Source organism: Ambystoma mexicanum, chromosome 5p (assembly GCF_040938575.1).
Source record: "Ambystoma mexicanum isolate Mex_15411 chromosome 5p, UKY_AmexF1_1, whole genome shotgun sequence".
Lineage (NCBI taxonomy): Eukaryota > Metazoa > Chordata > Amphibia > Caudata > Ambystomatidae > Ambystoma > Ambystoma mexicanum.
The window spans coordinates 1,150,943,347-1,150,967,525 of record NC_090930.1 but is presented as its reverse complement, the minus strand read 5'-3'; the positions used below and the strand labels follow the sequence as shown (position 1 = coordinate 1,150,967,525).

General features: G+C 46.5%; 1 protein-coding gene across 2 annotated transcripts in view; it reads right to left on the bottom strand.

Annotated features, from left to right (window-relative positions):
- TDP2 (tyrosyl-DNA phosphodiesterase 2) overlaps positions 1–24,179 on the bottom strand; it is a 190,790-nt gene that overhangs the window by 115,646 nt on the left and 50,965 nt on the right. For both annotated transcript variants that reach the window (XM_069613619.1, XM_069613618.1), the window contains one exon: positions 6,702–6,832. In XM_069613619.1, coding sequence (XP_069469720.1) covers positions 6,702–6,832 — 131 coding nt within the window. The remainder of the gene's footprint in view (positions 1–6,701; positions 6,833–24,179) is intronic.

Sequence of the window (24,179 nt, the reverse complement as noted above, 5' to 3'; positions counted from 1 at the left end):
TCGCCGCTTTACGTACCTCCTTCGACATTACCCAGTGTCTAATCTGAAAGTATTGGGGCCTCTCCTGCTCCCCTACCCCGAATCTCTGTTTACATTCCTCAAACGCAATTACCTGCGCACAGCTAAACATGTCTCTCAGGATTCTGCAGCCCCCCTCCCAATTCACAAAAGCACCCTTCTCCAGCCCTGGTGTGAAGTCCCCATTATTAAAGATCGGCGTGAAAGGCGAAGGGAAGGTGGTTATCATCCGCTTCTCCACCGCCCTATCCCAACAATCCGCCACCCCCTTCGTGATTGCACTTAAATATAAATGGGACGGTCTCAGCCTGCGAGGGAGCCAAAGTACCTCCCCCAAATGGTGCCAGCCTACCGCTCTATCCATTCTGACCCAGTGCTTGAGATAGTCCACCGAAAACCACTCCTTGATCACCCAAAGCTGTGCGGCCTCATAGTAACGGCAGAAGCCTGGGAAAGCCAGGCCCCCCCTCAGCGCCATTAATAACCGATTGGACAAGCGGGGTCTCTTACCCTCCCAGACAAATTCCTTGATTACCCGGTCTAATGCCTTAAAGAACCTTTCTGGAACCGGAAGGGGAATGGCCTGGAACAGATATAGCACCCTTCCCCAACCATGATATCCTTAGGGCACCCCATTTTCTTAGGTCTTTTTTTGATAGCAAGTAACATAGGCTCATAGTTCACCCCATACCAGCCCGCTAATGAGGGAGTTATCCTGAGCTGAGCCCCAGATTTCGCAACCCGTTAGGACTCCATTTAAACGGGGAAATTGCCCTCATCTCCCTCGCTTCAAGCTCTCCTAAGGATAGATTCAATAACTCCGACTTTTGGAAGTTTACTCGCAAACCAGAGATTTACCCGAATTTGGTCAGTAGTGCTGCACATGCCTTAATAGAATTCTTCGGATTCGTTAGCGTGAGCAACATGTCATCGGCGAAAGCCGCCACCTTGTGCTGGGCCCCTCCGAATGGTATTCCCTGAATGCCTTCCTCCCCTCATATTGCTAAAAGAAGCGGTTCTAAGTATATTGCGTAAAGCAATGGGGAGAGGGGACACCCCTGTTTCGTCCCCCACGTCAGTCTGAATGGCTGTGACATTTCCCCGTTTACCAAGATGCGTGACCCAGGGTTCTTATAGTTGGCGGTGACCATGTTTAAACCACCCCGACCCCCTAGGCCCATTCTCTCCATCACCTGGAATAAGAACGACCACTCCAGCCGATCAAACGCTTTCTCAGTGTCGAGTGCCAAGAGGATTGCCGGAGTGGTCGTCTTCCGGGATTTCTCCACCAAATGGGCCACCCTCCTAATATTATCGGCAGTTGGCCTGCCCAAGACAAAACCCGCTGATCCTGATGGATCAGTGTGGGTAAATGCTTTTCCAGGCACTTCGCCAGTATTCTGGTGAAGATTTTTGCCTCTGTATTAATAAAGGCTATAGGAGGTACATTCTTCCGGGTCCTTCCCCCGCTTTATGGATAAGGGTGATTTTAGCCTCTTGCATCATTGGAGTAATTCCGCCCTCCGCGCTGAACGTGTTGAATAAAGTTGTTAGATGGGGTACCCAAAGATGTGAGCAAGTCTTATAGAAGGAGGCCGGGAAACCATCTGGCCCTGGCGCCTTATTGTGGGGGAGTGACACTATGGTAGCTCTAACTTCATATTCTGTAATTGGCCAGCCTAGCTCCTCACTTTCCTCTCTGGACAATCGCGGGAGGGGCAGTTTCTCCAGAAACTCCGACTGCGGCATCGTAAGTGGGCACTTGAGGAGTACAGCGTTTCATAAAATTACACTAATCTCCTTTATCTCATCTGCCTGCGTTAGCCTCCTACCCCCAACATCCCTGACGGCCGCTATAACTTTCTGGTCCCTTTGTCCCCTTATTGCCCTTAGCGTAGCATTTTTGGCTCACTCCGAGCATTGCCGCTTCCGCCTTTTTGGTCCTCAGGATCCCCAACTGACCTTCTGCCAGCCTATACTCCCTATATGCTTTCCTAGTAGGGGTCTCACGTACCCTCGCCCGAGCGGCCTCAACCTCTTTTTCCAGTGGGGTTTCTAAGCCTCTCAACAGCCTATTTCTCTCCACCTTAAATGGCAAGGAGTTCCCCCCTCAAAGTCGCCTTGAAGGCGTCCCACCTTACGCTCTGGCTTGTGTCAAGGCCGTTATTCCTTTTGAAGAAATCCCGGATCTTGCCTCCTATCTCCTCCCATAGCACTTGGTCCCTCAGTATTTCCCTCGGGAATTTCCAGCTCCACACCCCCGGTCTACTCCTTCCGAGCCGCATTTCTATCTGAACTACCTTATGGTCAGCTATTCCCAGAGGGCCCACCTCGACCGACACGACCGCCCCTAGAAGGCTGGCAGATAACCAGATATAATCAATGCGGGATTGGGTTCGGTGGACATCTGAGAGGAATGTAAACCCCTCTTCATCTCCCCTTAAAGCACGCCATACATCTCGTAGCCCAGCATCCTCCCATCTCTCCCTCAAACGGGGAGAGGCTACCCCACCCCCTCCGCCACGCTCATGCGGTGACCGGTCCTTCCTGCCATCACACGCAAGATTGAAGTCCCGCATTATAATCACTTGCCCCCTCGCAAAGTTTTCAAGAGTGCCCAGGGTATCCCGCAAGAACTGATCTTGACCCACATCAGACCGTAGACCGAGGCAATGGTGTAACACGAGCCCATTATCTCCCCCCTCACCATGATATATCGCCCATTTCTATCTCTAAGACACTCTTGGAGACTAAAGTAAATCCCCCTCCCAAATGCCAGGGCTACTCAGGATCTGCGTAAAACCCCTCAGACGCAGACGACCCTGGTCCCTCCGTAGTAAGTGCGTCTCTTGTAACGCTAATACGTCCGGCTTATGGGATCTGATAAAATGCTCCAGTTTTGTTCGTTAAGGGGGGAATTCAGCCCCCGTACGTTATGTGTAAGCCACTTAAAGGCTACACTTCCGTGACAGATCCCTTCTGCTACCCGTTGACCTGCCCCGCCCCCCCCCCGGGATTTGCCCTTAGTAGACCATCCCCTCCCCTCGCGTGAGGACTCAGACGTACTCCCCATCCTTTCGACCCCCGCCTCTCCATCCCAACTACCCCCCCCAAACCAATTTATTCCATTGAGTATTGTGGCTTCGTCCACGCCCCTTTCCCCCCCACCCTAACCCCACCCTGAAACCAACTTAGGGTGAGTTCGCCCCCTCCCTCCATCCCTTTTGCCCACCCCAACTGACCCCTCGGACACTCTTGCCCTTATTCGATCCAGGAGGTTTATCGCACCATCCATCCAGGCCCCATATAAAGCCCCTGTCCCACCACAAGGCCCTAAGTATACATCCAATCTCCCCCTTTACCCCACACTGCCTCCCCCGATGCCCTTTTTAGCTCCACCCCTCCCACCACCCCCTCCCTTCCCTCCAGGGGCCGCCCCAACCGTGGACCACTCCCATGGCCTGACTCTCCCCCTCTGCCGCTCCCCTGGCCGTCCTCGCCCTCCTCCACCTCAAGCCGGATTATACCCGCTGCCTCCTGGAGGGAGGTGGCACGCCTCTGGGTCCCCTCCCACTCAAACACCAAACCGAAGGGGAACAACCATTTGTACTTTATTCCCTTCTTAACCAGTTCCCTTATAACCAGGCCCATTTGCCTTCTCTTAACCAGTGTGCTAGCGGCCAAGTCCTGAAACAAACAAAAAAAATTCTAGTCCTTTATAGAACACTGGTTCACTTCACCGCTCTCAACACTGCCTCCTTCTGGCCATACTGGGCGAAAGCTGCTAAGACATCTCGGGACCTGGCTTGAGGACCACCTGCGGCCCGGCCCACCCTGTGGACCCTACCTAATTCAATCATCCCCGGAGTGTCCTCCCCCGGAGCCCAGCAGAGATGCCCTGGACCTCCGCTTTCAGCTGCTGGTCCGTAACGGCCTCGGGGAGCGATTTAATCCTAATATTGGCCCTTCGAGACCTGTTCTCCAAATCCTCAATGGTGACCTCAAGGTTCCTCGTGGAAATGTCCAATCGCTCAATTGCCTCACTGTTCGCAGTAGTGTCTTTTTCACATTCCTGGAGGCCCCTTTCTAATAAATCCGCCCTCTACCCCAGCTGGGCCGTCTCCTGTCTCAGTTCCCCCAAGGCTGCATTTAGATCACTCTGCATCAGTTGGAATTGCTCCTGGAAGGTTCTAGCCAAGGAGTCCCTCAGGTTCTGCATTTCCCCTCTGAGGTCCTATCTCGTCATCGGCGTCAATGTCTCAACCCCTTCCCTGTTCCAGGTCTCCTTTGACCGATAGCCCCCTGCTTCGCCCCGAGTTCCGGACTCCATTGCTGGCCAAAGCACCGTTAAGGTTCCATTAGGTTCACTCACCAGATGGTCAATTTTCCTCGCCCTCCTTCTGGTCCTGGAAGGCATTTATAATAGGAAACTTCTGTGGTCTCAAGGCGCAGCGACCTGGCAATCTCCCAGAAGCCTCTTATCCCCCCCAAGCTTGCCAAGGTAGCCAGGGGGGGGGGGGGGGGTCTCTCTGTCTGCCAGGTCCTAGGACACTCAGATTTGGCAGGGTCAGCTGTCCTGCAGGGTCCTCACCTCCGTAATCGCTTGATCCCTCACCTCAAGGGTGGCCCCCCCCCACACCAACCCGCTCCGCACCTGCTCGCTTAGATTAGCGGGTGTATTCAACTCTCCAGAGGTGGCTCTCAGCAAGAGTGTCCTCAGCCGCTCTCCAGGGGGTTGGGGGGGGGGGGCAATTTCTGCCAGGGCCGCTCCTCAGGTTCCCAGTTAACTTCTCGCAAAGCTGGTGGCGCTGAGATTAATGCCGCTCTGCCTCACTAATGTGTGCGCCCCTCTAGCAGGGAGCCCTTCCTCCTTCAGCTCACGTACCTTCTGGGCTCCTGTTACACTCTCTTGGGGCCGGGCTCTCCCCGATGCCGTTAACCTCCAGAGGACTACCCTGAGGGTGTGGAGGCAGGGCTCACACGTCTCCTCACTGCAAATATGTAATGCAGCGCTGGGTTTCACAGGTCTTCCTCACCTACCGGGCCTCTGCAGGAGCTCTGTCTCACGGGGAAGGGGGGTGGGGGGAAGGAGTCGTCGGAAGCCAGACCAGACCTGTGGCTCTGCCACTCCCCACACATCCTTCATTGGTGCGGGGGGCCAGGGTCTCCCAGCCCCTCTCAGCCGCTCCCCCCGACTCAATCCTCGGGCACCGGGTCCTCCACACTGACCCGCACACTGGCCCGCAATCTGTGCACAAGCCCCCAGGTGGGCAGGGGGAGGGAAGGTCTGCAGCCGCTTCTCCGGCTCAGACCTCGAACGCTGGGTCCTCCACGCTGGCCCGCGGCCCGCACACAGGCCCTCAGGGGGAAGGGAGGAGGGAAGGTTCACTCCTCCGGGCAGCCTCTCGCCCACAACACTCCAAGAGTCCCCGATCGCCACCGGGGGTGCCGCACTGTGCTCCTGGTCCCCTCCTGTCACCAACAGCCGAACCTCGACACAGGCGGTGGGAGGGTGGTGGGACCGCCCTGTCGAGTCCTCTCAGATGGTGGAACCGCCGCCGGCACGTCTACTCGGTGCCGGCGGCCATCTTGAACCCGGGAGCTCCGATTTTTTTATATCAGTCGGCTGATCACATTGACAGAATGGGTCAATTTTATCTGGACGGAATTGCACACCAATATTATCTATTGCATCTAACCAGGTAAAAAAGTCAGAGGTTTTGCCATAAATTCAATTCTCCAATTATTCTTTATTTCATCTGTAGCCATTGCACTCGGCTCACATGAGCCAAATGATTGTCTTTCTGTTCTGCTACTCCCAAAAGGGCCTACGAGGGAGGTTGCATAAAAGCTAACTGAACTTTATCCAGTGTTGCTAACACAGGGATTATTCCATTGCTGATAACCAGTGCATTAGGAACATTGGGGACCAGTGATTTCTCAATTGTAAGTGATGTAACTGGCAAATAGCCCAAGTCGTCATTGTCAGAGCTCAAGATCCTGTTTTGTACACGCTGCTTCTAGTCGGGCACTTAAAGTACTTACGCTAAGCGGCAGTTATCCGGCAGAGGAACTCCACCTAAAGGTGCAGTTCTCATAGGTAAACGCATTTTCTTAGCCTGAGCTCTAGAAGTGGACATATTAAGCAGGTAGAAGGGGTGTCTACAACACAGAGGCAATCCTCCCCGATATGTGGCTACTCTGTTCCCTAAATAAATCCAACCAAAAGAGGTACATTAACCAACCAAAACTGTACATTAACAAAGATGTTTCAACAAAAGGCTTCCTGAAAAGCAGTAACTGTAGCTGAAGCCTACTTTGAGCAAGCGTTTTTCTAGGAGAATAACATTGTTTCGAGAACACAGATTTGAAGCGTGTGGTGTACTGGCAGACACATTTCAATGCAACTAATCTAATTAATTATCAGGCAGCATTAGAAATGACATATCGGTCAAACCGCATCACGAGCAAACATCCATTGGTACACGTGCCCGAAAGGCATTTCACAGAGGGCATTCAAACGTACATGATTGTCCCAACAGCCTTTGAACTCATTAGGGAGGTTATATTCCACATATAACTCTAAGCAGCCTCTTAGAGACTCTTTTGAAAACCCAAATACAGCAGTGTGGCAAACAAAAATGGTGAATAGACAAATTAGTTGACAAAGCTAATCTACGTACCAGGTTTCTGCTGTGGAAGATGATGGCCTAGCGGTTTCTTGCTGGGCGACGTCTTGCTGGTGGGATATCACAGGATTAGCAGGAACAAGCTCATCTGCCACCAAAGGTTCAAAAAATGAATCGATTGCTCTCTGGAATTGAGAAAATAGAACATGCACAAAATTAGGTCAACTTGTGTCCTTTCCTGGTGGCAAGCTTGTATACATACGTCTGAAGTAAGAAACCAATAAAGTTCACACGAAAAAAGGTACAAGATCAATGTTTTGTAGTGGAGCATAATGCAGCAAAACATCTCAATATTCATATACTCCTACTAATGGTGAACATGGCAGGGATTTTTAAATCTTTGAGACTCATGATGAATGCCACGACTTTGTCTAGGTTATTCTTCCCTGTACTTATAAATACTCGTTTTTTTGCCACAAAGTCATCCCAAGATTTCCATCATAAAGACTTTAGCAAACATCCATGAATCCATCTACCAGAAGACCCTTTGCATCGTCCAAAGACTCCCTTTGTCAGCATTTGGCCTAATTCTGTGCTGCTTGAAGTTGTAATAAATGCCTTAAACTATACTAAATAAAAAACATCCCTATGAATCCTATTCCATATAAATATATTAAAAAATAAATAAATGGGAATATTTACAAGACATCAGAATACGTTAAAGAATATATTTACATAAACATTCATACAACAAAGACAACATTAAGTATTCAAATTGTGTTAGTCAGATGCATAAATCTCATTAATCAAACGTCCCTTGATTAGTCAACACAACGATCAGCCTTCCATAATTAACATTCACAAATGGATGGGATCATAAAGTGATCCCCGGACATGGATAACATTTATTGGGGATTGTGATCATGGACCCCTGGTTGACCTAAATGAAACAGACGTTTCGGCAAGCACTGTTGAAGTGCCTTCATCAGGACCATCACTAAATGTGTCTAAACAATTGGAGACACAAAGACCTGGACTTGTTATTTCACAGCAATTACAGCTGCCCAAAATGTAGGACGAGGTCATTATTGATGGTCTCTCTCCCATTGTTTAAATGCAATTATTCAGGAGGAGAATATTTTATCTGGTCTTTTTTGTTTGGGATCAGATGATTTTTGCTGATCAATGAGAGAGAAAAAATATAATGAAGACCTGACTTTAGTAAGGTCCCAATTGACATAATCAGGATAATATAACAGGTATTTTTTTTGTACTAAGCTGATGCAATTTATCGGTGTTAGGTGGCCCGCTGCTGTCCAAATGGCAAAGTGCACCCACTTCAACAGCAGCTATCATTACAACAAACAGAATGAGCATGGTTCTATGCAGTAACCTTCACCTTCCAATATCGCAAACATTTGGAATAATTTCAAGTTACTTCTTTCCACCCCCACTTCCCTTTACACAGGGCACGGCGGTTACAGTGTCAAATAACAGTTAATTACTGACTTAACGTTTGAGTCTCTAATGAGCAAAACGCTGTAGGATGAATGCCTCCGTACGAGCAAAAACGGAAAGTAGGTGCTGTAATTATGCTACTACGCAATATTATGCCATCACAGGGACTCTGCAATGGAACAAGGTTGACAATTACGCGTCTAGAAAGACACGATATAGGCCTGTGTGAAACTAACACACTGTTCTTAGACCGTGCATACCTCTCATTCCATCTGATACATTTAGACTTTTCAATGGCTGTTAATAGGTCACAGGGACCTACGCCACCTTCCTGGAAGAAATCATTGGTAATTCCGATATTGACCTTGTAGATATGCTAGAATGGCGTATGCTACGCCGGGAATAGCTAGTGTTCTGTAAAAGCCATAGGACTAGCCACCTACTTATGCTGAAGGAAATTGCTATGCTGCAAGAAAATGTGTTTTGAATCATCTGCAAGACACAAAAGGCAAGCAGGAAAACATCCATGCATGTAGTTTGTACTGCAATGGTGTGAAAAGACTCAGTAAAACAAACTCAGTCACATACCCAAAATCCATATATTTCTATGGGCACTGAAGTCTCAGCACCCACTTCTGATAAAGTGCAAGCAACTAGTTTAGAAATTTGGAGTTGCATCGCCAATGTATCAGTTGATCCCTTTGTTTCTAACATATCAATACCCAAATAAAAAACAGGCTTACTTGTCCAGCTTTTGAGCTTTAATTCCAAACCAATCGGGTGTGTGGCTCTGTGAATGGCATTCGCGCAGTTGCCATGTTGGATGCGTAGAAGGGGTGTACGTATAATTGCGCGATGACATCCTCAGTTTACAGACAGTAGCGGATTGTAACGCCATTTGTTTGCACGCTTATAGGAGCACACACTCGCTCAATATGTCTGAGTGTACCAAGATAACCACAAATGAATTGTTTCTTTAACTTCTGGCCATAGAAACAGAGTGCACCAAAATGGCTCGATTTCATTCATCAACTCAAGATCTCTACATGCAGATGCCAATTTACAATGTTGAACGGGGTGCACACAATTCTTACATTCCAGTACATCGAATTTAGAATACAGATACATTTCACTAACTGTCAGAACCCGTCCTTGGAAGCTCTGGCAGAGGTGGAAACATTAGAGCGCTTTTCGGTATCATTTCAGCGTTCTAGTGTTCCCCTAACATGGCTGCTATGGATATATATTGGGCCACGCCCCGCGGAACAGCGCGTTGTATCAGTCATTCTGACTTTCTAACGCTGCTGTGTCGCCTACAGTGTTTCTCCTTTGGAGTGTTACTTCCTCGCCTCCTTGATTTATTCTCCTCCTCTCACCCTGGTTACTGCCTGCTAGCTCGGCTCGCTTCTTTCCGGGTGTTGGCGTTTTCTGTGCACCGTGGACGCTCGCGCCGGTGGTTGGCTCTTGTTGGTCCTCCGGCGAGCCAGCCATCATTAGTTTCCTCGACTTTGGGGCTTTTGGTGCCTTTCTGTTCTCCTCGGTTCCTTATTAAGGGCTGCGGTCACAACCGGTGAGTCATTCTATTCCTATGTTCTATAGCCTTTATAGTGGTAACTACCGCACCTTTCCTTTCATCCCTTCCAGCTCAAATTCTGAAGCGCTCTGTTCTACACCAGTTTTTTTTTCCCCTTTTGGTACGCTGACAATCCTTTAACCTTTCTCCACCTACCTCTTTTCTGAGCCGCTCCTCGCTTCCTTCTGTAGTTCTTCATCTTCCTTCTTCTCTGTGCTCTGCAGTTATTTCCTATTGAGCACTCTCTCCTCTCCTCTACTCCGCATCAGTCCTAAGCACCTTGAAATGGAACGCCTGTCTAAGTTTACTTCACGTGGCCATCAGGTCTGGAAACTACATCTCCCAGAAGCCATTACCAGTCCAGCATACCTACCAGAGGGACCTTAGACTATACTACTTGCGATCCACCTACCAAGATCAGACCATCTGCAAACCCAGGGTTTTTTGTGCCGTTGGCTTTTTTCCCTGGTTTGGGGTTTGGCTCCTCGGGGTCCACCGAGGACAGGTTCCCTAGCCTGCCAAGGTGGCCTCTGAGGGAGCCAGACCTTATTTGCACAACAAGAAAGAAAAGAAAGCCCAAGGAAAGGAAGCTCCAGGATCCTAAGAAGACTAGCTCCAGGAGAACACAGAAATACAGATATAGCTCTTCTGAATCCTCAGGTGAGGACAAGGTTCGGGAGGGTAGGAATCGTCTCGACCGATCTGACACTAACTTGTAATAAAGTAGAGCCACCTCTTCATGAATTTGTGTGTTTGAAAGTAAGTAGAATTCAGTGAAGAAAGGATAAAATGCATTGCAAATCAACCATACTTGTATGGGGGCGGGAACAAGCGCATAAAAATATTACTATATACAAAGTTGCTACATGTGTTTAGCCTACAATGTTTTTACTGATGAAGGGGGGTAAATACAATAACAGTGCTCATCTCAAGATGGACTAGATAGCATAGATGGCACAAAGAATCTCAAATCCATACAAGTGTACCTTACTTGAATGAGTGAAAGAATGGCCCTAGAACTGACACTTGTGCTATTGCTAGATGTATGTAGGCTTCAATGGTGTCGCTAAGTCTACTATCCCCATTGGAGATTGTTGGCTTTGTGATTGTTCTCCACAAAATGTTTGACGAGGGAATATTTTTGCAGCGAATGCTGGATCTGTTCTCACACATTCTTATATTTGCTGCTCAGATGGTATGGCCAATATATCGGAGACCACATGGGCATTCAATGCAATACACCACCACTGAGGATTTGCAATTGGTATGTTTTTGAAGATTCCAGGTATAGTTCCCATTAGCAAAACTTTCATGCACCGCCCCTACTCTCCCAACTTGCCAATAGTAGCTGATTTATATAAGAACAGGGAGGATCTGGGAGTCTCTAGGTGCTAGGAGTAATGTGGCATATATACATGGGGGGCGGGGGTGTGGGACATGTATGATAGATTTGGCTAACCTGACTCTACAGACAGGATGGCCCATGGGACAATTTTTGAGGTACATTAAGGTGAGAGGTCTGGCGAATCGTAGGTGGAGTGGGTGGCCGGAAGAACCAGAAGAGACAACACTCTTAGCACTGATCTACCCGCTAGAAGATGGCTGGCGGCCTGTGGCAAGATTATACAGTTGCCTGTTGAACGGTTCTAGCATTAAAAACCCCGGCCTGAAATTGCAATGGGAGACGGATGTGTGCTCTGAAATTACCGATGCGGAATGGGAAAGAGTGCTAGGTTTTCCCAAAAATGTATCCCGGATTGCTACATTTAGATTGCTACAGATTAATGTACTTCGTCGCACATACATGAGCCCCCAGAAGAGTAGCCAAATTTAGTACAAACACAGAGTCGACCTGTTCCTGGTGCCACCAGATAATGCAGACCTAATTCACATGTTTTGGAAATGTGTAAAAGTGCAGGTCTTTTGGTCCCGGATCGTACAGGCTGGCATGGTGGCCGGGGTTACCAGATATGACGGGACCCTGCAGGAATGTCTGTTGGGCGCACATTCTAGACAGGTCAAATACAAACATGTTATTAGATTTATGGATTGAGCGAGTATACTTGCGAAAAGGTGAATTGCCAGGTCTTGGAAATCTCCTAAGGGCCCTCAATACAAACTATGGCTTTGCGAATTCGACACTTTGTGCGGTGCTGAAACTAAAGCTTGGGCTGGGTCACTGCTTGTGATGATCATACTGAGACATTTGAAGCAAGGAAATCGCAAGTCTTTACCATGTTTCATTCGTGTGACGATAAACCACAAATGCCTCATCGGACCACCTTTTGTTTAATGTGAGAAAATAGTGACCCCTGATGCCTCCTGACCCCCCATGTATGTGGAGTTGCTGGCTCCTCCAGTTGACTACCACATGGCGTATATGGCACCGCCCGGCTTGCAAGAACAAATGATGCCATTTTTACCTTGTGTATAGACATGAGTTTATGAATAGAAGGTTTATGTTCTTTGTTTTGTTCATATGTACCATGTTTATTTTGTGACTAGCCTTAGAATGGACAATACTATATTTGACGCTACTGTACCTTGCTTTTACTGGTGCATTACCACTCTTGGCTTCATAAACAAAACTGAAAATAAATTAGCAAAACTGCCACCTTTTCTGTCAGTTCACAGATGGTACATGAATAATGCCCCTGGTATGGGATCAGATTCCATAATCGTGCTAGTCGACTCAGAGTTACACTTGATGGGTATTGAGAATGCAACAGATTAGTTTTTCATTTTAGTGCAAATATAGGGAGCTTTTCCCCCCTTCAAGATTTAGTTGGATTAGTTACCATGTTTTTTTTAAATAATCTGTTTAGTTTGTGTAAGAGGTGTGCTGTGTACGGAGACACAAACCAATGTATCTTTGTCTAGCCTATGTTGTGATGCAATTAGTAATGTATCACGTGGGGTGTCACTTAACCATTTTTTAGGTAACCTCGAACCACGAGATGTTGGTCTAGTATTGACGCTCGCTCATAGTCACCAATAGAACTGCAATTTCTACAGATACAGACATATTGTCCATAAGGTAGGCTGCCTTTCAATGAGCTGGGATAATAACTTCTGTAGTGCAACAAAGCGTTGTGATTTATTATTTATAGAAAGGTGTGTTCTGGGTAAGCTTGTATTCACATGTACCTTTTGTGGACCTTTTCTGGAATATGGTGCCACTGATAAGTGGGGCCAATACTATCAGCTGCACATTTTGAAATTGCCCAAAAACAACCCGTCCTGCCAGCCATTCTGGCATTTGCACTACATGTAAGTTAGAGCCCATGACATCACAACTTGATTATTAAAAGATAGCCTAAAAGTGTCCTTTTTTGAACATTCATAACTACCTTAGGCTTAGATGTGGTGGAGGTCTTTGCCTGAAACTTTATTGCTGAAAACAGTTTACTGGGGAATATGTCAATATTTAGCCTTTTTTTTTTACATAAACAAGTATACAATTATACTATTTTTGATTTTTAGAAAAAGTATTGGCTTGTTTTTCCGCTCTGAACTTGTGCAGTCTGACATTATTTGCTAATGTGTCTTATGCGATGCAAAACCAAACATGAGCCTCAAACTGTGGCCAATTTGAAAGGTCTCTGTAGTCCATGGTTCTGGAACCTTTGGACTACAAATCCCACCTGCCCTAGCCAGCATAGTCAATGACGAGAGATCATAGGAGTAGTAGGCAAAACATCAGGAGATCTACAGGTTGCAGACCCCTGGTATAGTTACTTATTCTAATTCACATAATCTGATTTCGGCTCACTTGTCAATTGTTACTAATACAAATATTTGCAGCATGACCAAGTCCAATTTTTGTCTACAAAGTAGGGCTCACATTTTAATCATGTTTGTTGTTTTTGTGCAGATTGCAGCACAATATAAATCCTAATTAATCGTCTATGTTAGCCAGGATTAACACGGGAATGACTGTTAGCAGAAAGAACCTCAACACTGATCAACTTAAATAATGTTCCCTTTCACCCAAAATCTATACATCATGGATGACATCACAACTAAAACTCTTAGGTCATTGTTCCACAGGATGCTAAAACTGAAATGTGTCAGCAAACCTTCAAACCCAGTGTAAAACCCTAGAAATCAATGAAAGCAAAATATTCGAGAGGCAACAAGACCAATAAGAAGGAAAAAAGATCACCTAAGTGTTCCCACTTCCCTCAAGCTATTGCATGAACCCTATATCAAAAACCTCTATCGCACTGTGTTGAATTTGTTAACATTGAAATGTTAAAAAATATCAAATTCAAAAAGGATAATAACAAGAATCAAAACCTCAATACACCACCTGCCCCATGTAGAACCATTACCACTACGGAAACTAATTTCCTTACCATGGTGAAGATGTGGTCTTCCATACAACCTATAGATGCCAACAATTATATTAAAGTAATCTTGATCAACTAATGTGGCTAAGCACTAGCTCTGCACGTCAAGAAAATGGGATTGTTCACAAGACATTTTCCCCAGCTGCAGAAGGCCAGGTTATCCCCCTATTAAAAAGCAAAAATGAACCTGGATCCATCAGACTTCCATAACCTCAGAAACATTTTGCTTCCTAAAGAATAGGCACATCCTCACAAAAAATATAAATAGGGAGTAAAAAAATACTCCTACCAAAAAATAGTAAAAAATAGTAAACAGACATCAGTGCTTGTGTCCCTGCTCTCGCACAAAGTTCAATTGATATATGTTTGGACCAGTAGTGCATGTCGTATCATGGGAAGAAACAATTATTATTACTGCCTGAGCCAAAGAGGTAAAACAAATGTATCTGCATAAATAACTAGGTACAAAGTAATCTTTTTTCTTTAATTTCTTTATTATTTCCATTAACAACATACAGACACATAACATACAAAAATCCAAACTGAACTGGCATTTGGCAATCCCACGGATTCTGCTATGGGTTTGTTATCCCAGAGCTGTCCGACGACCGTGCTTCCTCTGCCTGTAGCCACTTATGTGGGACTCATCGGTGTTGGTGCTTATATTGTCTATCATTCGGTCACTAGTGTCTCCCTGTCCTGTGTCCTCTGGTGTCCCTGTGCATCCTACGGGTCCTTCTCTTCGGATTCCTTACCTTCTTGTCCAAATAAGTCCTGCACTAGGGAGTTCCATGCTGCTATTTTTTTAGCCGTTTCGCCTTCCCCTCTCTGCACTGCTCTGATCCATTCCTCAGTCTCCGCCTGCGTCCTCTTCCGGAGGTCCGACCGCCACGCTTCTACGGTCGGGCCTTCTCTAGATTTCCAGGACATGGCTATCCTTCTTTTGGCCAATATACATATCAAGTCTTTCATGTTTGCTAGATGTGTTTTGTCTCTGCCCCCTTGTGGGAAGAGGCCCAGCAGGTACCATTTGGGGCGCTCCGCCTGTATTTGAAGGCCTCTTCTCATTATTTTGGTCCTAATCCCTTCCCAGAAAGTCTGTCCAAAACATGTGCACCATGCCTGCTTCATCAGCCGAACATCGGGGGCACCTGCTGGGATCCCCTCTATGCATCACGTTCATCCTCTTGGGTGCGAGGTACGCTCTATGTGTCACGTACAGCTGTGCTTGCTTGAACCTTGCGTTTCTGGCCACCTTCTTTGGGTATCGCAACACCCTGCCCCATTCCTGGTCACTGAGTGGTTTGTGAAATTCTTCTTGCCAGCGTTGTTTGACATGCAGCTCTTGTCCAGTATGGGGTTTCAGCATCTGATCGTAAAGTCTGGAGGTAGTATGTGTCCCCTCTGATATGTCGTGCCACATATCCAGTGCTCCTGCCGTTTCCTCTTGGTCCTCCCATTCTGGCCATCTACTTTTGATTCTGAGGATTAGTCTGTTATACAGGATGAATTGGCCTTCGTGTATGTCATGTTCTTCCAACATCTCTTGAAAATCAGCCCATCTCCCCTCTTTTCTCACATCCCCAATCTGCGCTACGCCTTTGGCCTCGCACTGTGATCGAAACATTGCCAACGCATTAGTGTCCATGCCGATTAGGCCCGCCAGGGGGATTTGTGCCGAGCAGGGATCTTCCGTCCCCTGTAGTTTCCATGCTCTTTTCCACAACCACACTGCGAGGTTGAGCAGATACGGCAGTGTCCTAAGCAGGGGCTTTTCCAGCCACAATATTTCCCTTAGGGAATGTGTTTTCAGGGCCGGCTGGAAGTTAATCCTATCAGTTGTTTCCTCCTCCCCCAACCATTTGACCGTGAATTGCAACTGCCCAGCTAAATAGTATTTTTCAAAGTCCGGCAGCCTTATGCCTCCTCCTTCATAATCCTTCTGTAGGGTCTTCATTGCAATCCTATTTCTTCCCCCTGCCCATAGGAAGTTCCTTGCTATTGTGTTTAGTTTAGAGAAAAAGACCCTAGGGATGCTATGCGGAATGTTTGTGAAATAATATAGCAGGCGTGGGAGTACTACCATTTTCAGGAGGGCCGCCCTACCCATCATTCCCAGTGGCTGTGTTCCCCAGAAGGTCATGCATTTTCATGTTTTTTCTAGGGCTGCCTGCGTATTGTGTCGCTGAGAGTCTGCAGTGCCATGGTGGAACTCTATTCCCAGATATCTAAAGGAGTGAGTTGCCCATGTTAGGCCTAGGTCTGGGAGTTCCGCCGGGGGGACCCACCGCAGGTTCGCCAGGGGGAAGATCAGAGACTTCTCCTTATTTATTGCTATACCTGAAAGTCTGGTGTAAGCTCCTATCGCCTCTAGGAGGCAGGGCAGACTGGTACGTGGGTTTTCAACAAACAACAACATGTCGTCTGTGTATAACGTAATTTGGTGGAGCACTCCGTCTACCACTATTCCTGTGTCTCTGTATTCTGCTCTGAGGAAGACTGCCAGCGGCTCAAGGGCCAAGATGTATAACATTGGTGATCGAGGGAACCCCTTCGTTCCTCTATAGATCCTCCAGCCTTGCGAGATATATCGTCCTGTGTTCACCCTGGCTCTAGGTTCACTATCCAATACCCTAATCCATCTAAGGAACCCCTCTCCAATGCCAAAGTGGGCAAGAACCCTCATCAACCACCCCCAATTCACAGAATCGAATGCTTTGACTGCATCGAGGGACACTATCGCACATTCTCCTCGCCCCTGGTTTGTTCTGTCTAGTAGTCTATGGAGGTTCCATGATGTATTTCGTCCTGGAACGTAACCCGTTTGATCAGGATGTATTAATGAGGTAATTACTTGTTTCAGGCGGTTAGCTAAAACCGCCGTTAGTATTTTGGCATCCTGGTTAATAAAGGGAGATCGGCCTATATGCAGTGCACTTTGTGGGCGGTTTCCCTGGCTTAAAGATCGGTACAATAATTGATTCCGACATGCTGGCCGGCAGTCATGCACTTTCATACGCGTCTTGATAGGTCTCCAATAGCCTTGGGGTGAGAGTGTCCTTGAACGTTTTATAGAACTCACCTGGGAGTCCGTCCGGGCCCGGGGATTTGCCTGTGGGCAGTTCTGCTATTACACCCGCTATCTCTTCCTCTGTGAGGGGAGCATCAAGTATTTGGGTCTGCTCATCTGTTAATTTTGGCAGTCTTATCTCTGCCAACGCATCAGTTATATCCTCAGGGTCCACCTCCGCGTTAGGGGCATATAGTTTTTCATAGAAGCCCGCAAATAAATGGTTAATGTGCTCCTGGCTCCTGATCTCTGTCCCCGTCTCGTCTTCTAGCACTGTAATGGGCTCCCTTTTAGTTTCTTGCCTGGTGAGCCAAGCCAGGAGTCTACTAGGTTTGTCCCCCTCCGCGTGTAATCTTTGCAGGTACCTCCCATAATTCAACCGGCCCAGCTTCTCCCAAAGCTCCATACACCTCGTTCTCAGCTCGATCAATTCCTTAGGCTCCCCTCCCACTGCCTGCACCCTGCGTTCTTCTGTTTCTATCCACCTCTCCAATTCATCAAGTTCTTTTATGGCTGCCCCTTTTAGACCTCCCATTTTACCAATTGCTGCCCCCCTTATTACCACCTTGAACGCATCCCAGAGTGTGGCGTTACTCTCTACACTTCCTTCATTATGGTCAAAGTAATCATCTATTGCTTCTTTGAGGTGTTCCTGGAATTCTCCCTCTCCTAAGGCTTCTGCCCGGAGTCGCCACGTTGGTATTGGGGCTTTCCCATGTGTGTGTGCCCATGTTGTCAGTATAAGGGCATGGTCTGAAAGTGTTCGGGCTCTAATCTGAATCCCTGTAAAGTCTTGTAGCGATTCTGTGCCCGTGAGTATATAATCTATTTGTGTGAATATTCCGTGTGGGGTGCACTATAATATGTGTACCCTCTTCTTGCCCCATGTACCTGTCTCCAGACGTCCGCCAGCTTCAGGTGATCTAGGGCTCTCTGCAGTTCCTTGGCAGGTGGTGCTGGCCTCTTATGCTTGTTGTCTGATCGATCGAGGAGCGGATTTAGGGTGCAATTAAAGTCTGCGGCCCACATGAAGGTTGCATCTCTGTATTGGGCCAATTTAGGTGTTAGTTTTTTGAAAAATTCCATTGTGTCGTGGTTTGGAGCATAGGTATTAACTAGGCACACTTCCCTACTTTCCAGCATGCCATGCACTATCACCATTCTCCCTTCTGGGTCGATGTCCTTCTTAATGAGTTGGAATGGCACTCCCGGGGCGAACCATATCAATACTCCTCTTGTATAGTTGGAATATGTGGCACTATATACCTGCCCTCCCCATTTTTGATCGACCTTGGACTACTTCTCTCGTGTCAGGTGCGTCTCCTGGAGCATTGCTATCTTGACCTTTTTGTTCAGCCAGGCATAGACCCGCAATCTCTTAATGTACGCGTTAAGGCCCCTCACGTTCCATGTTGCAATTGTTAGCTCATCCCGGCTCATGATTGTTTGTCGTCGTGGCCTTGTCCTCCCATGGCCTTACACTTGTGCCCCCTTCCGTGCTTTTGTTCTCTCTGTTGCTGGCCGAGGTTGCCCCCATAGGGCTCACTTCCTCCTTCTCTTGACGGTCGCGTCTCCAGGATCTTTACTGTGTTCTGTCCCAGCCTCTTTGTGCTGGTGTAGCCCCATCATAGTCTTTATCATATCTTCTGTTGCCAATGCCATCTACTAACCATTCCCCTCTTGTCTATAACCCAAACTGTAACTTGAAAACTAACATCCAGTTACCCTCCCCCAGCTCGGGCCTCGCCGCTTCTCTCGTCGTGCTCCTCTAGGCGAAGCTGATTTGCCGCAGCGTGATGCCTTAAAACTGACATCTGAACACTCTTACGCTCTTCCTGGGGTTGCGTTCTGCTTAGCTGGTGCGGTTTAGTAGGGCTGATCGCTCCTTCATATTAACTTTTCTTTTCCTGACTTTTATTTGTTACGTACTTGGCTTCAGTGATTCTGCTATCTGCGGATCTCTTGCCCCGGCTGGACCCTACCGCTGGCAGCGTGTCTCCGCTCCAATTGGGGAATTCCTTGGGCGTCCATCCACGCATAGGCCTCCTCCGTAGACTCAAAGAAATGTGTCTTCCCTTTGTGAATCACCTTCAGTTTAGCCGGGAACAGGAGCATATATTGTATCTCCGCTCTCCTGAGGCGCTCCTTCGTGGGGGCCGAACTGTGCTCTTTGTTTTTGGACCGTAGTTGTATAGTCCGGGTATATGGTGATCTTGGAGGAATTCCTGGTAATCTCCCTCCCCTCGAGAATGCCAGTATCTTTTCTCTATCCTTGAAATTCATAATCTTGGCGATTATGGCCCTCGGAGGGGCGCCCGGCTGGGGTCTTCGCATCAGTGCCCTGTGCGCTCGTTCTACCACAAAGCCCTGGGACAGTGTTCCAGCTCCGACCGCCTGCAGGAGCATGTTCTCGATATATTCTGTGGGGTCATTTCCTTCCTCTCCTTCCCGAACCCTGATTATACAGCTGTTATTCCTCCTTGCCCTTCCCTCCGCGTCTTCTACACTCCTTTCCAGGATCTTAACTTTCTGGAGCACTTCCGTCATTTGAGTCCGTGTGACGACAGAATCCGCTGTGTTCTGCTGTATCTTTTGTTACCCTGTCTGTCAGGTTCCTTGCATCCTGGCGGAGGAGGCCTACATCCACCATGACCGTGTCCAGTTTCTGTTCTAGGGACGCATTCAGGGCCCCTATGGCTGTGTCCATATTCTTCTCAAGGGATGTCTGTAGAGAGGCAATCGCTTCTAGATCTGTCCATCCCTTCCCTGGTCTTGTTGGTGTGGGGTATTCATTTCTATCACTACTGCCTCCGGTGGGCTCAGCTGCCTACTGTCTGGTGCCTTGGTAAAGGTGTCCATATTGACTTGTTTTGTTTTCCCTTCTGCTTTCTTGTTGGACATTGTCACTGTGTGGGGCTCGGGCGCCACCCTGTTGTCTCGCCCTTTGCCTGTGGTCTGTGCACAGGATCCGTGTGGGGTCGGATCCTGTTTGGGTTTAGGCTGCTGGTAACTAGTGTCTCTTGGCTTGTTACGGTCTCTCAGTTCCCTTCCTGCCCCTCTTCCCCAGGCTTCTGGTCTCGTCATATGATATTTCAGCTTTTATCCCCGCCTGGTATCATCCCTCAGTGGGTTCTGCTCAGACTATAGTCCCAGCTATGTATTTCTCTTTAGATTTGTGTGCTCGGGGCTCATCTCTCCTATATTGTCTATGAGGTGTTGCAGCCTGGTCCGCCTTGTTGTTGTAAAGTTCTCAGCTTCTTGTCGCCCTTTTTCCCCCTCAGTGGGTTATAAGTATTGTCCTTTCTCTCCTGGGGGTCCCTTTGATTTCGAGAGTTGCTGCGCACCCTAAGAGTATTATGTGGGCCTCCCAGCGTTCTCCTCACCTTCCTGCTGCTGGGCCTCGTGGATGTCTTTAGAGCGATCCCCAGGCAGCCACCTCCCGGTTTTCAGGTACAAAGTAATCTTATGAAAATATTTTGTCTTACAGTCAAAAACCTATTTCTACTCGCTTTTAAAATAATCCAATTAGCAATGGGTCTTTGTTGCGCCCTAAAACGTTTTTTTACTTCCTAAAACATCATTTTACTCCCATCTTGCAAAAAAAGGAGTAAAATACTCCCACTTCAAAATGGTATCTGGAGCACTGTGCAGGGCTTATAATGGGTAGCATATAGCTCCAAAAGTTAGACATCTGTTGTTGGAGAACACTTCATGAAGCCATAGAAAATAAAAATGTACTATCACATTTAAAAAAATTAATCCATACAAATATTACTGTTAAGCAACCCTAAAGCTTAAAGTGCAAAATAATATACTCAATGTCAAGTTTATATTAACACTAAAGACATAATGTATACCCAAAACAACATTTTACAAGAATTATTCATTAATCCACTTATCCAGTCTCCCAGAAATAAAACAAATCTAATTGCATTTTACATTTGGCACAATAAAACAATTCCTATGATATTAAAAAAGTACAAAGGTTACAAACCGACTCTGATCTAAGGTAAGTTATAATTATACATTAAGGAGATTGCAGTCTTCGGTCAGCCATTGGCGAGTCCTAATTGAGTAATGTAGAGTTGTCTGCAAATAGGTTGACCAAATATTGTGACTGCCCAATATTAGAGGCAAGGTATATGCTGACAGTCAGAGCAACCAATTTACACCAAACCCGAATTCTTACAATTTGTTCATAGCATTGCAATTTATTAAGTTGTTATTCAATTCAAAATTGTATCTCTGTTCTTTTCAATGCCAGAAAATAGATTGTTTCTCATGTTGATATTCAATTATCCACATTTACTTGTATAGCGCCTCAACACGCGTTTCCCCACTAGAATCTTAGTGGTTCATCAGGAGGATCAATTATGGATTTCCAAATATTATATCTAAATAGAAATGAATAAAAAATGACAAATTCTAGATTTACAAAAAGATAGACGTAAAAGTGACAGCCACACATTTATTACTCATAGGTTAATTGTAGGGAATACTCACTTGAAATGTTAACTTTGGAAAGACAATTCCCCCTGCTTATTTGCGCAGGCTAGTGGTTGGTTAGGGCCCTTGTTATACACACACTTGTTCCGTAAATAAGAGGACATCTGTGTGTTAATATTCACACAGAGTCTTTGGCTATGGTGAAAGGAAAATGAAAACTGCAGAGTAGCAGAGTGTAATAGAACTTACCTTCATTACAATACAGTGAATAGATGTGATTGTCCCTGTAATGTTTTGCTTACGCAATGTTGATTCAAAGAAAACAAAATGGTTGCCTATTAACGTATGCATGTGGTGGCATCACCGCATTTTTGTACATGGCGACGTCATTGCGATGTCCCCAAATGTCAGCCATCTTGCCTTGGGCTTAGTAACAGCGTGAATTGATATATCGCGCTTGCCTTGATTTGAACATTTTAAAGGGAACTCAATCTAATGCTTGATAAACATACGTATTGCACTCAGAAAAAAAGATTTGAATTGGATTCCAACTGGTTGAGCAAAGAGCAGAAGTTAAAACTGTGCGTTTGTCCAATTGTGGCATTTCCCTGTGTGTGTTTTAACAGTAGTTGCCTTTGCCTTAGTTTAGTGACTAGAAGCCATACCAAACACTTGGAGAAACACTAAAGAACTGGCCAGGACGGTGACCCTTGGCTGAGGATGGGCATCACAGCCTGACAAAAACCCTAGGCAAGGAGGAAGAAATACTCGCTTGTGTGTGTTGAAAGTATGGTCCTAGCCAATGTAGCGACCCACAGCTACAGGATGAGAATATCTAGACCGGACAAATACCCTAAGCAAAGGAGAAATACTTGCAAGTAGGAATGATCAAAAAGGTGGCAAGGCACTATATCCCTGCCAAAGAAGCACGTTGAGCACCATATCCCCCCCGAGACTGTAGTAGGATAGAGGAACCAGGGAAGACCTTATTCCTCTAGAGGCACCATAGAGTGTAACCATGCTGAAGCTCTAATAAAAGAAGGCTTTATTATTTTTTGTTTGATTGGAGTAGAAGTCAGAGGTGTTATTCAACCCATCCTGGAGTAAATAAAAGGTGTTGTACTGTACTTGGTTCTTGTGTGCATTAGCAGAGCCTTTGTCACAATCTCCAGATCCCCCTAAAGGACCATGTGAACTACAACTACCACTGCCTTTGTTCAGACATTCCCTGCTTGGCATTGTTTATCACTGTATTGCCATGAGGGATTTGTGAATGATAGTTTAGGAGGTAAATTGGAAAATTGAGATTTGACAACTGGCACAGTTCCCTCATTCCTTACAGTTCAGCCGTTCATGGGTTGCAATCAGTCTCTCTCGAGACGGTTTGTTTATTGTCTGGGAGGATTTCCTACAATCTAAGTAGGCTTTAGTTTTCCTTTGTGTCCTCTGCACCTCTATAGTGTCAGCGGTAGCAGCCAAGCACAACTCCTGGGAGGGGAAGTGGGCAGAAAACAGTGGAACACGTCGATACTTTGAATAAACAATATCCACACACAGCTATCCAAAAATAATAATGCCCCGCTATCGCTAAGAACACAAGAGCAGTGCAAAATAAGATGAAAGTTAATTCACTGCTACAAAATGGGATCAGTGTCTACATCGTTAAGGATTACATAGGGTTGAACTTCAATACAAATACAGGTTTCTAGGTTATCAAGACAAAACCCTGGTTCTTACACACAGGGTTTAGATCAGAACCGGGGAGTCATAAGAGCATATACAACTTGGGTTTAGCCTGACAGTCCCCCAAAGGCGCAGTATTCAATTCTTGCAACATACTTGATGAGGCTTCCCAGTTCTTACAACTCGAGATCTTGTGGTCGGGTCTCATTTGTTATATGAGCCACATCCAACCCCAAATGTTCAGGAAGAGAAGCAGTGCTTTTTTGAGAAGTGCAATGTAGCACTCCATTAATGGCCGGTGCTACAATGTGACAAGGTGGGCCGAGTCCAAATATTTGCCAAATTCTACTTCAAAATCTTGGGGTCAGGTTTCACCATCTGAACAATATTTTTGTTACCGAGGTAGCAGGGTTTCTGGCAATCCATGGAAATAGTTCTAGCCATCCTGGTGGCTGGAAAAATGTCTATGGAGTATCCTGTTGCAAGGAAGTCACAAATACAGTCACGGAAATGCAGCAAAATATAAGATGCATCCTCTGTGTGACAAACCTTGGAAGTCCCTAAAATAAAAATCTGGTACCTGAAAAATCATGTTGTCGTCAGAAAAGCACTTTATCCTTGCAGTTTACAAGACGAGTCAAACGCTGGAAGCCAACACAACCTGAATAAAAAGCCCAACACTACTATAAAAGCAATAAACTCAGACTAAAACCACAACCAAACCGAGACACGTCTGAATGTAGTTGCAGGAAACAAAGCAGAAAATAAAAAAGGACATACCCATCTGACAGCACCGAGTGCTACAGCACTAAATACAATCCAAGTGGATGGAAGACATTAATGCTTACATCTGATTTTCTGCATCAGTGTGCTAGGCCATCAAGATCTGCCTGGATCCCTTTAACACAAGGAGAATTGCGGATGAGAGTGCACAGCCTTTTTTTTAAAAA